This window comes from Haemorhous mexicanus, chromosome 13, assembly GCF_027477595.1.
Source record: "Haemorhous mexicanus isolate bHaeMex1 chromosome 13, bHaeMex1.pri, whole genome shotgun sequence".
NCBI classification, from domain to species: domain Eukaryota; kingdom Metazoa; phylum Chordata; class Aves; order Passeriformes; family Fringillidae; genus Haemorhous; species Haemorhous mexicanus.
In genome coordinates, this window is record NC_082353.1 from 2,911,451 (window position 1) to 2,928,077 (window position 16,627).

The 16,627-nt window shown below is 41.6% G+C and overlaps 1 protein-coding gene across 2 annotated transcripts in view; it reads right to left on the minus strand.

Moving 5' to 3' along the window:
* The window catches only part of SCAPER (S-phase cyclin A associated protein in the ER), a 139,475-nt gene that overhangs the window by 48,053 nt on the left and 74,795 nt on the right, over positions 1 to 16,627 (minus strand). For both annotated transcript variants that reach the window (XM_059857897.1, XM_059857896.1), the window contains exon 24: positions 3,809 to 3,924. In XM_059857897.1, coding sequence (XP_059713880.1) covers positions 3,809 to 3,924 — 116 coding nt within the window. The remainder of the gene's footprint in view (positions 1 to 3,808; positions 3,925 to 16,627) is intronic.

Consider the following 16,627-nt stretch of genomic DNA (forward strand, 5'->3'; position numbering starts at 1 on the left):
CAACATACAACAATTTACCTGTTTCATGTGTAAAGCTCTTCCCTATTCTTACAACTTCTGATGTTACAAACGAACGTACCTTGATTATCAATGAATAACCCTAAAAGCTCAGTCTGGCAGTGCAATAATACAACTCTAAACACCATCAAATTTAGGATGTGTTAATTCAGTAAAAACTGCTCATTTTTAACCAGTTTGAATATTATGCAGCAGTCTGATGGGGAAGGGGATCAGTATTGGTAATTACCTGCTGAGTTCCAAAGAAATATGACTGAGAAGTGGTGCACAGACTGGCTGTAGAGTGGAATGGGTAAGGAACCATCAAGGTAAGAATATGGACTGAAACAACAATAAAACTGCATGAACAGCAACACTACAGCTTAAGAAGTGTATGTTCCTAAACACAAGTAAAAATTACAGAGAACAAGATATAAATCCAGCTCTTAGCCCAAAATAGTTCTTACTGAAAAATGTCATTTGTATCAATGCTATCCAAAATATTATGGGGACACTAATTTCTTCTTTTTATGTATGTAATTATGGTTTGGGCTTTTTTACCCTGATTATATTTGCTTTAAATATATGATGCAAGAAAGTGTATGAGAATAGAAGATATATTAAACTTGACTTCAATCCCATCTTAACTTGTAAAGGTCCAACTTTGTCCCTTACACAATTACTGCCAATTTCTCTTTTAAAATACTTGCCACTCAAGGAAGTCAAAGCATCTCCCAAATGTTAATTAAACAAACCCTACAAGCCTCATTTGTTAGCAGGTTTGTTACCAACATGTCATGGTAAATGAGCTGCACATTGCAAGGCAACCCAGGGGAGGAGACTCATCTCCTGCTCCTCATCTGAGGGCATTCAATTGTTTTGTTGTGCAGCTCCCATTTGCTTTTCTGTTCAAGAAGAATATCATAGGGCTCTGAAATCTTTACAAATTCTGCTGACTGTGTCTTGTTTTGTGGAAAAGTGGACAAATCCTGGAACACTACAAAATGCTGCTCTGAGAAATAATATGGCTGGATATTAATTTTTATGTTAACACCAAAAATAAAACTTACTATAACCCACTGTTTTCTCTTCCCCTTTTCCAGTGATTTATTTGAAGGGGAGGAAAATTGCCCCAACACCAAATATATCATCTGTCTAATAAATGTCACGTCCTCCTCACAGCATTTCCCACCCTGCTGCTCTGACTACTGAGCTGGACAGAGGTACAAAACAACAGGCATATTGTTAAATCTTCTGATAATAAAGCTTTAGCTTGTAGACATGGGATTAAAGTTCTGAGCTGCACCATACAGCCAGGATTTTGGGGAAAGAGAGATGTAGATAATAGCCCATGTAATCTCCTCACCTACTTGTAAATAGCTTATCCTCATCACAAAGCAACAGACAAATTCCCAATTTAAGATGAGTACAAATGGTTAAACATTGCAGGAACCCACAAACAATCTGAAGTACAGCAGTGTCCTTTAGCAAAGCATATTTGGCTTGGGGAAGACTGGAGGGCAATTCATGAAACATCTTCATTCAACTTCTCTCCACAGGGCTTTGCTTTGTCTTTAAACAGAGAAAATTGCCAGAGAAAACTGCTCCTTCACTAGATTCAAAGTTCAAGAAATCAGGATGTAAATGACATTTGCACAAAAGAAAGAAAAGTAACTTCAAACTTGTTTCAACATTAAATGAGAAATGTGATCTGAATTTTCTTCCTCATTTAAAGAATTAAACGTGTTCTGGGATTGCCCTTGGTTTTGAACCTCCCTCGAACACTCTGTAGGTGAAAATCTTCTTCAATCCTTCAGTGAGACCACAGCAATACCTGTGAATATGGTTTGTGCCTGTTCAAACTGCTCACAGCAAGTCTCACCCTCTGGAACTATTGTTGCTCTCAACAGCTGGGGTGCAGATTCTGCACAGAACATTCTTCCCCACCAAAAAGGCCACAGAAATACCAAGAGAGGAGCCTCTGCATCCCATGCAGCAAGACCAAGATCCCTGGGCCACTTTCAGCTGACTCCAGACTCCCTAAGCCAGACTCACAGACCAAGCCTGCAAGAGCAGTTTGCTTTAGAGAGCAGGATCCTGTGTCAAATTACGTGCAAGCTGATGGATAACTTCCCAATTTCTATACTTTCAGGTGCCTGCAAACTGGAGACTGCAATTTGCTGTGAAGTTGAATGAAATGCTGTATTTCAGGAGTGGAGCTAAGTTCTTCAGAAGATGTTTTTAACACACAATGCCACCAGAATAGTTTATATTAATCTCCTTTCTGCCCCCATACTTCCTTTGGAAATACAGCTAGTGGAAACTCTGTGTTACTAAAACAATGTTTAGAGACTTTTTCAAGGATGCAAAAACTCTTTTTATAATTCAGTCATGAACAGCCTCAGGAATCTGAGTGATCAGTGGTCTGAAAGGGCTGTGAGACAGACAGTGACTGTCAGAGAAAGGAGATCCTCTGATCAACTGTTTGGGTGTGACTTCTGTTACACAAATGTGGCTGACATGGGGCTTTATTTATCAGCACACAAACTCCTTTGAGACCTAATACATCCTCAAACTGCCTCACAAACTTCAAACACAATGTTTTCAGTAGTGTAAACACAATGTTCTCAAACCTTCTCAACACAGGTAACCAAAACAAGACTATTCTTAAAAGGAAAGAACAAAAATCAAGGATGTATGGGTTGTGCACATTCTAAGAGTTTAAAGCTCAATTCAAACTAGGCTTTATGTGGGCATACACTGCAATCCTGTCCCTAGTGAAGTTTATCCCACACTGATGAGATCACTCAAAATTAGAGACTCCACAGATGAAGAAGCCCCAGGGCTGTCCCTGAGCTGCTCCCCATGTGCCCAGCTCAGGATTGCTCACCAGTGGAGCTGGCTGGACCTGCAGCAAGTGCATTTGGCACAACTGCAAAGGCAGGAATTTTATTTATTCTATTAGAAGTGCAAAATCAAGATACCTAAAAACGTTTTTTTCTTAGTGGTCTTTCCTAGCACTTCACACTGATGTATGTCCCATAACCTATTATCAGCCAGTTTTCATCCAAACTCTCACACTAAATCACAGCAGTGCCTAAATTACAACTACACTAATATTCCAAAATATCTACAAACAAACAATGACAATGGTACACACAGGATATCCTGGGCTTGCACTAAAACCATGCCTAGCTGTGCTCTGAAAGCACCTCTGTGCTCTTGACTGTAAAAAACCTACAGTTAGAGATTAGGGAAAAGAGCATGCTTTGGAGGTACCAGGCTTTGCAGGAATTCTGCTGAGTCACCACCTTCTTTTTTAGGGATTAGGCATTTAAACCCTTCCATTCTTCTGTTCTGTAAAGAGGAATTTCTCTAATCCACAAGAATTTTGATTTACCTGTTTGTAGGCGCCCTTTCAGCTAACAGTACCTTACAACTATTTCATTTTAAAAGCAGACAAATTCCTGCAAATTACAACCCTTTAAAAAATTCCCCTGCTTCCCACTAGAGATCTCTGCAGACTAACTTCAAAAGATATGATCTCCTGCTCTGCTAAAACACAGTTTTGTCTCTTCTCTTTTTACACAATTAGCTGCTGCTCAAATATGTCATAGCTCAAACTAAAACCACCAAGTTGGGAAACCAGAGGCTGAGTGTAAATGTCTCCCCTTCCATGGCATAGAGAACAGCACAGTTTTTTGCTCTGAAGTCCAACACAGGACTAGGAAAAGAAGAAGCAGTGAAGCAGCAGATATGAAATGAATATTCCAGTGACTCTAAGTGCAGGTGAAGGACCCATCAAACTCACTTAAAGGGAACCCTGGCAGCTGCATTCAGGTTGGTGGGAGAAGTCACCATCTGAAGAACATTTTCCAGAGCAGTCAGTCCTCCTGCAGCCCGGAATGCAATTTTATCTGCTGTATTCTGGAGAAACACAAACACAGAAGAGAACCAACAGAAATTAAAGAAATGTTTACATAAAGGGTACATCTGACACTTGTGGATTCTGTCAAAGTAGAAAGTCCTTAATATTTTTATTTACCATGTAGGACACCTTTGAAAAAGAGCATTTCACTGCTCATGCACAAGGAAGAGGCTTTCTAGAGCAGGAGTTGAAACTCTCAGGTGTTATGTTCTCAATTATCACATATCACTAGCCAGTACTACCCAGGTAATGCACCTGAACACCATATTTTCTGTAAGGACATAGAATTAGAGGGACTTTAATAAAGTTCACCTTTATCTCTTGCTATTACCTTTGGAGCTATGCTGCTTTGTACAATTTTAAAAATACAGACAATCTCCAGATGGGTAATTCCTTCTTTTTACAAACTTTTCCAACAGAAGACAACCTCCAGGCTTGGCTTTTGAATATGCACAAAATAGCTCAGGCAGAACCCTTTTCCAAGGTATCCACTTGGAACTTGCACATACCAGAATTTTATACTTAATTACCATGCTCTCACTATTCTCCCAGTTTGCAAATGACTGGGGTTTTGCTGCAGCAGATCCAGTATTTTAGAACTTACACTCTTGTCTTTTCCTACAAAACTGGTTTAGTGTCCTCTGTTTACAATAAAGCAAGTAAAATCTTCTTATTCTCTACTTCCTAAGCTGCTAATTTTGTATAGTTTTTTGGCAGTTCATATTTGATCATTTTGATTTTGTCAGTGATGATGATGATGATATACTAGTAAATAAGAAATAATTTCTTCTTTTTTCCCCCCAGTGTTGCAAGCACTTCACATATGGGGAAAAAATGGGCAATCCTCTATAAACATGATTATTACTAGTCTATAAGGAATGTATTCTACTGTAACAGACTGCATAACAGAAAAAACTCCTAATAACTCTGACAATAAAATATTTATTTGAACAGCTACAAAAATAATTAAGCAGCTGTAATATGATTTAGATGGGCAACATTTTCCCCTGTGAGATCAGACATTGCACACAGAAGTACATATCTTACTTTTTATTTAAATCATGTAACTTTCTCTCCATTAAGTTTCTGTCAAGCAAACAGCTACATTGTATTTACTTTACAAGCTACAGAAAAGCTATTCACAGAAGTCAGATACTCAAAAGGGAAGTGTTTTCCATAATTAATATGAACTGCGTTTAGATTTTTAGACAACCAAAAGATTTCTCTTCCAAGGAATAACTGGCCTCAAATGAGTGGAAATCTGTGTGCCAACTCACCAAGCAGTTAAGAAAATCAGCCAGTCATTTCCTACTGGCTAGTTGATAAGTATAATTTCTAGCAGTTAATTTTAGCCCAGCGAGCCCAGTAAGTGTGCCTTAACTGCAGAGTTATTTTTGAGTTTCACTCATATATTCTTCCTCTGTTTCCTCTTCCTCCCATCTAAAAAAACCCCAAGTCCCTGCCTCCTTAAGCTCCCTTGGCTCCCAATAACACTTTCCACCAACTCCTGGTAGAGCCATAAAGAACAGACCCAAAGAGCAAAGGAACAGTCCTGCCATAAATCATCCTTATTGACTTGATGTGAGCACCTTGGCTCACAGCCACAGCTCCCAGGGCTCCTCCTGCCCTGCTCCCCCAGTGCTGCACACCCCCAGACAGAGCCCAGGCCCTTTCTAACCCTTCCCTGCTGGCTTCAGGTGACACCCCCAGGTGTCAGAGAGATGCTGCTGCTGGCAGAGTGCCCTTCCCTGGGAACGGGCAGAGCCTGGCAGGGCAGAGCAGGAGCACACAGGGAGCTCAGAGGGGGCTGTGCAGCACAGCAGCGTGGGCTCTGACACTGCTGATTTATCTGTCAGTGCTCCTGCAGCTCCAAATGTGCCCAGCACTTGCCACTTCTCACTTGCCCTATTTCTCATGGGATATTATGCCACAACCTATTAGCTCTTGTGGCAAGAAGTCTTTCCTGTCACTCAGCCCAAATATGCCCTTTCTCTGTTTCATCCCATTACTCTGAGTTATATCCAATTTATTGTGTTCATTTTGTTTGTCCCCTCAGCAACTGCTCCTTTCTTGAGCTCCTACCCTGCTTCCTTGTCCTACTTGGCTTGTTTCTCAACTCCATCCTCTCTTTAATGCTAAACTCCACCTTTTCTATTTTTTCATGTGAACTTTTTTTACCTGTGATTTTTTTTCCCAGAACTCCTCTTTTCTCTGGAAGTGCCAGTAATGAAGTGTCCAGAAAGGAACATCCCCCTATCCCAGATCAGTCACTAGAGCCATGCTGACAGAAGCAACAACGTCTCCCTATTCTGAGGGGAGGTTTTCATGTCTCTATTCTAAAAAGATATAAATCTTTTGAAGCTGTTTCATTTCCTATGTGTTCTCCTTCCATTTCAATCTGAAGCATCACTTGTTTTACAGACAGACTTTTTTCAGAGCGCCTGGTTCACTTTTGTCTAATATTTTACTAAAATGCAAGTCTACTTGTCAAAATACAAATTCACTTTTAAAAACTCCTGTTACTACTACAGTTTTCCACCAAACAGAAGGGAGTCTGTAAATTCTTCTGATTTTATACGACTTAGCTGCATGTCCTATCACTCCTCTTTCTAGATTACTCATAAAAATTCATTAGCATTTTGATGCTTATGAATGAAAATAAATTCCTAATGATGTGATGGAAGAGAGGGAGAAGCTCCAGTAAAAGGAAGATACAGCCAGCAGCAAAGCTGGGAAAGATCCATGAGTGCTGTGTTTGTTACCTGTGCTCACAGAGGTCTGTCCAACTGCCACACAGGATACATGGCTTGTAGCACATTTAATTCATTTCTCTCCAGTGATTCTCATAAGATGGAGAACTTCCAGGGCTCCTACCCCATGTCTTGGAATGTCCCTGTCCAATGCTGATGCTGAAGTCACTGCTGGTATCTGCACGTGTGACCCTCGGTCCCCAGCCGGGTGTCCAGCTCTCAGGAATGCCAGGATCAGGCACAGCTCCTGGAGCTTGGCATGGGAGCTGGAAGCAAAATGTGCCCTGCCCACAAAGGAGCACAAGAGTCACTTGAATATTGCACTGCTGATGTTTGCAGGGTGAACACCTGGGACTGGGGAAACCCTGGAAAAAGAAACTGTCCCTGAGCTGCCCATGCCAAGAGCTGGTACTGTGAGCTGTTATAAAGGGATCTCCCCAGGGCTGAAACACAGTGTCATTGCCTCTCTGACAGCCAAATCACACCAAATTCTTTTAAAATATGTCTGAATTGATTCCTACTGAAGGCAATTTTCAAATTTTAAGTATTTTTATACTCATCTAAAGAAATCTTTCTTGGATCATAAAAATACGTGAGCAAGACATCTTTTCCAATTTGTCTTTCTCTGAAAAATGAACTAATATCCTTGAAAAGATGATGTCCTGAAGTGCTGAAGCTTTACATTAGGTGATACATATTGCAACAGGGATTCAAAAGAAGTGGACTGAAGCATCTCAGTTACTCAGAGCCCTTGCTCACTTACTTTTCTTATTCAAACTGATCCCTGCCTGAACCTGTGTCCGAAGGAAAGACCCTTTCAGGTAACTACAACTTTTATTCTGGTGGCACCCAAAGCTCTGAGCAGATTAGGCATCATGTGAGTATGAAAACTGATAGACCCTACAGGGAATAAATTTTAAATCCCCATTTGAAAAGAGCATAAACCAGCATTGCATGTTTTTGCTGCTCAAAAGGAGCCTCCAAGCTTCTAACTTGGCCTCCCAAATTATTTAGCTCTCCTGTTTATGAAACCTGCTTCATAATTTCACTGTTCTTTGAGTAGCTGCACATTTAGACTGGGAGGATTATTCTGCAATCGATACTGTGGGATTCATGTTCCTTGAACAACAGAAAATATATAAACATGTTTTGATACATTGCTTTTAAAGTATGTAAAAATTTGGTTTGCTACATGTATTTTCAGAAATTCACAACTATTCAAATAACATTTATAAACAATTTGATTTTTAGCCACAATAAGATTTCTGTGCTCTGAGGTTACCTGGTGACACAGGAGAGCAGAGACAAATGAACAAGTAAGCAAAAATGATTATAACTGTCATCTCTGCATTTTTTAACAGAGATGAGGAGGCACAAAAACCTTGGGGATGCTACCTAGATGTGTCTTAAACATTAGGAAAACAAAAACAGAGATGCAGTTCCTGAGAGCAGCAGACACAGCACTGAAACCCAGCCCATGAAATGAGCCTGTTTTCCTTATCCTTCCCAAGTCCATCGTTGGGAGCTACAGTGGTCGTGTTTGCACAGGAGGAAAGCCAGCCCAGCTGATGTGACAGGAAGCATGTATTTAATCTCTGGACCATTATAAACTTGTCATTTGAAGCCCACAGCCACTAATTTAGGCAGAACACTGTGTGAATCAAGTAATTTAGTGGGAAGTGTGTGTACACTAATGCATGTGACATGGTAAACAGAAACTGTGATAAATTAGACAAACCATGTAACCATTTTATGGATTAATTATGAATTAAACATATTTAAAAATGTAAAATTAATGCTTAAAAAAGGACAAACAATCAAGACAGCTCCCTGCACAGTGGGCAAGCATGGCTGACTTATTTACCTACCTGTTACAACACCTTAATGGATCTGAATTTGCCTTCTCTCCTATGGCTTGAGTGACAACTGACTAATAGGATTACAGGCTCTGTTCCAATAATACAGCTCAGCTACATGCCAGCAAAAAATGACAGCCTAAACCTGAATTACATGGCCTGGGAATCCATCCAATTATTAACTAAAGTAACTGTTATTACCTAACCTAATCAAAGGAGAAGCAGCTGTTAATCTTTGGTGGCCTGCAGTGTAGGAGCAGTCAGACTGGATGGACTGTCTTTGTACTTGACTCCTCTACAGACAATAATTATGTCCTTTGTGATCACGAAGGAAGGGCTTCCTAACCTTTCAGACAGAGGCAGCAGATGGGGAACAACTGTTTGTGTGTTCATTAACAAGATAGGGTAGATTTTATCAGGGTTTGGCATCTGTGGCACCCTCGGAAGCACCACTTACCGGGGACACAAGCACGTTGGGCAAATTCGAAAATGAGCAGGCTAAATAGAAAGTTCAATATAAAGTTTTCATCTCATTATCTGACATTTGGTACAGAAAAATACACACAGCTCAAAAAGGGTGACTTACACAGATGCCCCATCCTACCCAACGTGGCCCACAAAGAAACAGATGAAAAGGCCAACTGGCCTGTGCTGGTACTTGGCTGGCTTTTGTTGCACTCATTAAAGCAGTCGCACCATGTGAACTGTGTTCTTCAGAAATGAAACCAAACTGGGGGGAAATGCTGCTCAATTTATACACTAAGTAAGACAGAGGGATTTAAAGCCTGCTTTGCAACAGCTTCTGGGTTGTGTGCCCAATATTCCAGGAGAGAAGGGAGAGCAAAGCCTGCCCTGCAGCGCTGCTGCCCTCCCTGCACACACAGCACTCGCAGGGCAGCAGAGATCAGGAAATCTCCTGTCTCACCAGGAGCACGACAGAAGTGCCCCTGAGTTTATGCTGGGGAAAGGAAAAAAATGCTGGGATAGCATTGTGGAAGGACCTGAATGGGAAGATGTCTGATAGTATACAGGAGAAACCAGTATTTGGGAGCTGAAACTGAATGAATTCAGGTGAGAATAAAATGGGGGGTTTTTAATGCCAGGAGTAATTAATGATGAGCATAATATACTTAGCATATATAGTCGACTCTCAATCATTTAAAGTTTTTAAATCAACCTGATTATCTTCTAGAAAAGTATGATCCCAGTTAAATCATAATTTATTAATTTGGTGCAAGAGTTATTGGGTCAAATCCAATGTCCTGGACCAAAGTACTCCCTTCCATACATTCCTTCTCTTAAAGTATTATTATTAGTTAATAAGTAGAGCAGAATCAGAAATAATGCTGAGCTTCAACAGCTGAAATGATTTAATGCCAGCTTTGCTATCTCTGCTCTATGTGACTTTAGCCCACTTTGACTATTTGAAATATTTTGAACTAACTGAAATACTCTGGTGCAGACCCTCCCTCAAAGGCAAAGTTCCAAAATAACTATTTTCATGAAGACTAAAAGGAAATTTGGAAAAATTATTTTTCCTTCATTAACCCAAGAAGGTTTTCTGCTGGTCCTGCAGAATGTCCAAATCAGGAACTGATCTGGAGAGCCCATTTGAACAGACTTCAGGAGCTAAAGTATTTCAGAAGAAATTATTTCTGAATGGAACCAAACAGTTTGAAACATGCTGACTTCTATTTCTGAAAGAACACACTTGTGCAACTCTACTTTAAACTGTTCATTCATGGAAGAAATAATAACTAATTAGTAAAATACAGTAAAATCCATCGTAAGAATTTTTTTTCTTTCCTTTTATCTAGTGTTTGAAGATTCTATCTAAAATGCCAGGGGCTAAGAAATGCAGTTCAAAGCTTGCTTAGAAAAACAAACCAGACAACTGAATATTGTGCTGGCTTCTCCTTTTTATTCCACTTTTCCTCTTCCTTTAAATAAATACACAAGTATATCTACATGCACACACACACCCATGGACACATTTCTGACTGTAGAAAACCTACACTCTCTGAGTAGGTCTCCAGACTTTATACAGGGAAAATCCCTGCAGAGTACACGAAAGGAGTCTTTTCTACTAAAATAAGCAATTTTGCTCCCTGCAACACTTCTCTGTAGTGACATTAGTGTTACAATAATCCCCCACTCCACGTGAAAACCTCAGACAGGTTTTCGAACAAAACTGAATTCACCCACAATAAAATTTCAACAACTGAATATCAGTGAACAACTAGTTTAGGAGTAAAACATGAGCCAGAACTGGCTAGGTGTTGTTTGAATTGGAGGGAGGCATGATTCACATCAAGGAGTATCTCTCTTGTATCCATTCCTTCCTCCTGCCCTGCTTAGGGCTTACAGCCCCAGCAGGGAGGCCTTGACAAACACCCCATCCCACCTGGTCCTGCTCAGCAAGGTGCACATCCCGAGCCTGAAAGGTGATTTTGGAGCCTTAGGGGAAAGGCAGCTGCTGTGTCTGTGTTTCCTCAGGCAGGAGCAGAGGCTCCCTGGCCCCTGGGGAAGGTGCTCCACTCCCTGCCCCAGCTCAGCCCCTGCTCACAGCCATGCAGAGCTGCCTCTGGCTCCTGGGCCATCTGGGTAACACTGGCTTGTCACCTCCACAGCTCAGCAAAGCCAACTGCAACTTCCCAGCCTGCATTCAGCACACAGGAAGACAAATATCTAAGAACCAAAAGGGTGAAAAAGCAAGCACTCAATACAGCATTCAAATGCAATATAAAAAACGAGGCTCACCTTACTTTTTAACTGTATCAAAAATAAAGAAGAGGTATTTGGGACCATCCTCTCTGAAAGTCTACCATTGACAAGCAACCCAAAATTCATTCAGGCCTAGGGACAATACCAACACTAAAAACTTGATTCTTAGGCCTGTCCTGAAGCCCCTAAGCATCCCGTGCACATAAACCTCATTTCTGTCCATGCCATCATCTACTTAACTCATGTTTCTGCTTGCTAACATCTGCCCACAGTGTCAGGTCAAACCAAATTCAGCAGGACTCCTTCCTGACTCACTGAATGATCTGATTGAACAGGATGAGCCTTATTTACACCATCTCCTTCCAAGTTCTGCAGTGGCTTTTCAGTTTGGCAGTGAAGTCCCAGAGAGGCAACCCTGCTGTACTTCTGCTGACAAGGACAGGACCCTCACAATCCTAACTGTGAAGCCACAAGAGTCAGTGAAAGCCATAAAGGAAAGACAGGAAAGGTAAACCAGGGAATTCCATGCTCTCTGCTCAGCTGCTTTCAGCCATGCCAAGCAGCATTACAGGAAACACAACATTGCTTGGGAAAGGCAGAACTACCCTCATAGATACCCTGAGAGACAGCACTGAGCATTGCAGCACTTGTGCTTATTAAAAATAAATGTTGGGTCTATTTATAAATATCAGGGCCTCTAGTAAGTGCATCAATTAGAGGAGGAAAGCAACAACAGAGCTTTAATAAGGGCAACAATAATAAGAGAGCTCCTGGATCTCCACAGATGGTTCCATTAGCTGAGGTTAATTTGACTTTTTCTGATTAACCACAAAAATAAAAGTTGCCAACCAGGTAAATAGAAAGCAAAATTACATAATCTTGTCCTGCCCTCTCTCAACACTTATTGGACAATGAACTGCCCAGGGAGCAGGCAAGTCAGGTCTCTCTGAACACTGAATCTGACAGGTCACTGCTGAGAGCTGGCAGCCACTAGAAAGCAGCTTACTTCTGCTGAACCCAGACTGTGCACGCCAGTGCAACCCAGCCCAAGTGAAGATACTAAAATTATGTGGGAGAGGACGCATGGAGAGGGAGCAGTGGCTGTTTAAAGACCTGTCATGAAGTCAAGAGCACTTAAACCCTGAACAGAGCTTTCCCCCTGATTGCCTTGGCTGCTCTCAGACCATCTGCCACAAGCCCACCTCCAGGACAGCCACAAAGGACTGTGGGGCACAGGAACAGGGTGGGTTTCTGAGGTGCTGCAAACATCAGAACAGACCATGAGGGCCTCTGGGTGATATGTTCTCAGGTCAGAAGTGATGGTCTCAAATCACTGCTGAACTTAAAAATACTTCAAGAAAAATATATGTGTATATATATATATATATATATATATATATACACACCATCAGACCAAATGAAACAAAACCCTTTTCTTTAGAAACCATACTAATCATTACTTTATTATGATTGCTAAACTGGCCTCTGCTGTTGGCAGAAATGGCCTGGGCAGGGAGTTCTCTCACTGAGAAATCAGTGCCTGGGATTTAACAACACTAGAACATTTCTCTTGTCTTGTAGTGGAGGAACTTTGCATACACTGGAATGTATAAATATCCATTATATCCATTCTGATATGATGTATTAGCTCTAAACTGACACAGAAGCCTGATTTGACAACACAAAGCCACAATTAGTACAACACTGGGAGCTGACAGCATTTAATTACATCCTGCAGCAGTTCCCAACTACACCCACTGGGCACAGAAATTAACCTCCCAATAATCTTGGAATAAGAACACTGCAGAGCTTATCTGTGAACTCAGCTTGCCTTATAATACCATTTCCAGCAAACAAGTTAAAAAATATTCCGTGAGTGACCCCTAGCAACAAGTTCCTATTTATATGTTCATCTTGGGTAAAAGGTTAATCCACAGATTACAGAAACTCTGGGCAAAGGAATTATTGATGAGATAAAGCTGCCTGGCCCAACCTGCAGCACACAACACACACCTGACCTGTTGACTTCTTCCAGGCAGTGACAGGAAAAGGCTGTTGGGGTGGGAAATGCTGTCCACAGAGCTCCTGCTGTGTTTGCCCACTGCCTCTGGGCTGGGACTATCGAATCTGCTGCTGCAGTTGATACAGAAGTGGATGTTTCTACTCCAACAGCAGCTTGGACCATCTGCAGATAAACTGGTGCTTACAGGACAATGCTGCCAGTCCAGGCTTTGAACACTGCTGAACCTTCTTCACGCTGTGTTTGAGTGGCACTGTGCATCACTGGCCCTCAGTGATGATCACCTGGACATCAAAATTCTCTAATTCTCACTGTTACAGCTTCAAAGAAGTGAATTAATTTTGAGGAGAGTTACATCTCATCTTTTCCAACAATTCTATCTGCTTTATCCTTTCTGGAGTTCATGCTCTGTCTGAGGTTCTGTACTTAATACTTGCAACAAAGGAAGCATAAATACAGAATTCCCTATGTTACTTTCTGTATTTCCAAAATTATTAGATTTTCAGTGGCAATATACAGAGTTCCAAGGGTCCAAATTCTAGTTTTAGCTGGTAAAACTTCTTAGTTTAAACTCACACATTTTTTTACTTAAAAAAAAAAAAGTTTTAGAACTTATTTTTATATTTTGTAATTCAATACCCTTCCTAATGTTTGGATTTTGAACTTTAAATTGTTTTTAAACAGTTATAACTCAACTTTACATTTGATTAATTACTTCCCTTCATGTGACATCACTGTAGCTTTGGAACTGGCTACTGCAGGAGTATCCTGAGTTGAAAAAAATTAATGGATGGATTAAAATATGAATCCACTATTGGCATAGAAATACATCATACATTTAGCTAAAATGAACCCCAAAGTTTTAACTGCTCATTGTAACAAATAAGAGCATCAATCACTTTCCCAGAAAACAAAACCTGTAAGGATGAAAGCACAGTTAAGGTGCCATGTGGGTGTTTATTTTGTTTTTTAAAACTTTGGCCAGGAAATGCCCCCTGCCTGATAGAAAAAAAGGCTTTTTGGTGTGAACCAGGGCACTGTGCAAGAAAATCTCCACGCGGCCAAAAGACACAGGAGAGAAAGGCAGAGGCTGCCCTGAGAGCTGGGCTCCCCTGGGGAGATGGAGAGGAGCAGCCCCTGCAGCTGATCCCAGCCCAGCTCTGGGTGTGCCCCCAGCCGTGGCACAGCCCAGCCCTTGCCCTGGCAGTGCTGCAGCCCAGCTGCATGGCTGCTGCAGCCCAGCTGCAGGGCTGCTGCAGCCGGACAGACAGACAGCCTGACCTGCTCACCAACCCTGCCACGCCAGGACAGCGCCAACAGCCCTGGCTCCCCAGGGTGCCCTTGCACTGTGGGCACACAACAGTTTCCTTTTGAAACGGGAGCTGTGCAGATTCCCCTTCCTGTGCAGAATGGATCTCGGAGTGAGTGCAGGTTCGGGTTTGTCAGGATACACAGTGATTATCCAGGTAATTCCCCGGGGCACCCACACCGGGAGACAGCTGCTGTAAGCAGCTTAGCAGGAGAAAGAGCTGTGTGATTTCCAAGCACAACGGTGTCTGAACCTGGTGTCAGAGAGAAATTCTACTTCGAAATAGATGTATGGCTCACAAGGATTCAAAGGACGGCTGCTGCTTCTGCCAGTGCTGTCCCCAGTGGGGAGCGGCCGACGCCGAGGACACGGGGACAGAACGGGCTGCCCCAGAGCCACCCTGCCCCAGAGCCACCCTGCCCCAGAGCCACCCTGCCAGGAACAGCCTGCCCACAAAGCTGCCAGGCACGCTGCTCAGGGCTACAATAATGCCCAAAGGTCAACTTCTAAAATCCTCAGTCAGCCTAAGAAAGGAATCTGCTGGGAGGCTCCAGAGAATAATGAAAGTTCAATTATAGACAGGACATTCAGGTAAGATAAATGTGCACATAAAGGTGAGATCCCAAAATGCAATGTGGGTCAAGCCACTGGTTCAGGATTAAGGTAAATTCACTATGACTGTAATTTTCACTCTTTTTCACACATAATGCTTTTTTTTGACTTATGTAAGATGGTGACAGACAGGATGGCAATTCTCTCTTTGAAGGCCATACCACTGCTACACTAGGAACACACAGTTCCTTGGGTGCAAATATCTGCAGCACCAAAATTCAACGTGCAAGAGTTTGGGAATCACAATTCTGTATTCTTATATATACTTTAAGCAACAATACTGAGTCTTTATAACAGAGTATTTGCTTCTAAAATCTATTTTGTCTGTATATATATGTCATATATATATTTAAACACACATACTCACACATATACAGACACAGGGCAATTTTAAATATCTCTGTAGAGATATGTGAAGAAACTTTTCCCATGTTCCATTTAACACTGCTTTTGTTCCATACATTAGTTCTCCAACAGTTTTTAATTTTATTGTTTCTGTTTCTGATGATGAAGAGTTTGTATTATTGGGGGGATTGTCCCTCTTCACCCTGGCTATGGTCACCATCCCCAAGGGGCCCAAGAGTTTAGAGAATAAAACATAAATACAGGGCCTGAGTGTGTTGTTAGAGCCAGCCATTTCTGACAGTCTTTACAATGGGATAAACACTGTCTGTCTACAGCCCCCATGTATTTGAAAGCTACGACAAACATTCTACTGAAATGTAAATAACTGACATCACCACTGCTCAAACAGGAGGCTGAAAAATCTCTCTAAAAATCCCAAACCCAAAAACATTGCCTGACACAAAACAAACCATTAATGGTCACTGAGAGAGCATGTCTTAAAGATCATGAGCATTGAGACCCTTTTTTTAGAAAAAGGATTAAACCACTGCAGTCAATTACTAGCTCATATTCACACATTTTTCAATTACAAAATGATACCCTTCTCCAAGGAAGTATATTTTCCCCCTGAAATCTGTTTCCAGTAAGAATATTATTCTGAATTAGTAATGCAAATAACCATACTTAAACTTAGCCTATTCAAAGGTAGCTGCTTCTAGATTTGCATGAAGAGAGCTGGTAAGTAACTACAAGCACTGTGGCCCAATTTATTAAAAGCCTCCTGCTTTATTTTGTGATTCCATTTTAATTCCACACTTTAACAATTTATTTTGCACTCACTATTATTTACTGAGATTTTTACAGCACGCAGAGAGCCTGAAGGAGATCAGAGGCAGAGCTATCCTCAAACCCATCCAAAATCACAGGAAGTTTTACAAGCAGATGCAGTGAAGTCTTTGTAGGACTTTGTGCCTTGTGAGTATTTGGGAGAGCCTGAGCTGCCCTGTTTGTGCTGGGCCAGGGATCAAACCTGCACCCTGCTCTGCAGCCCTCTCCCCAGAGCAGAACTGTGAGAGCTGCAGTCAA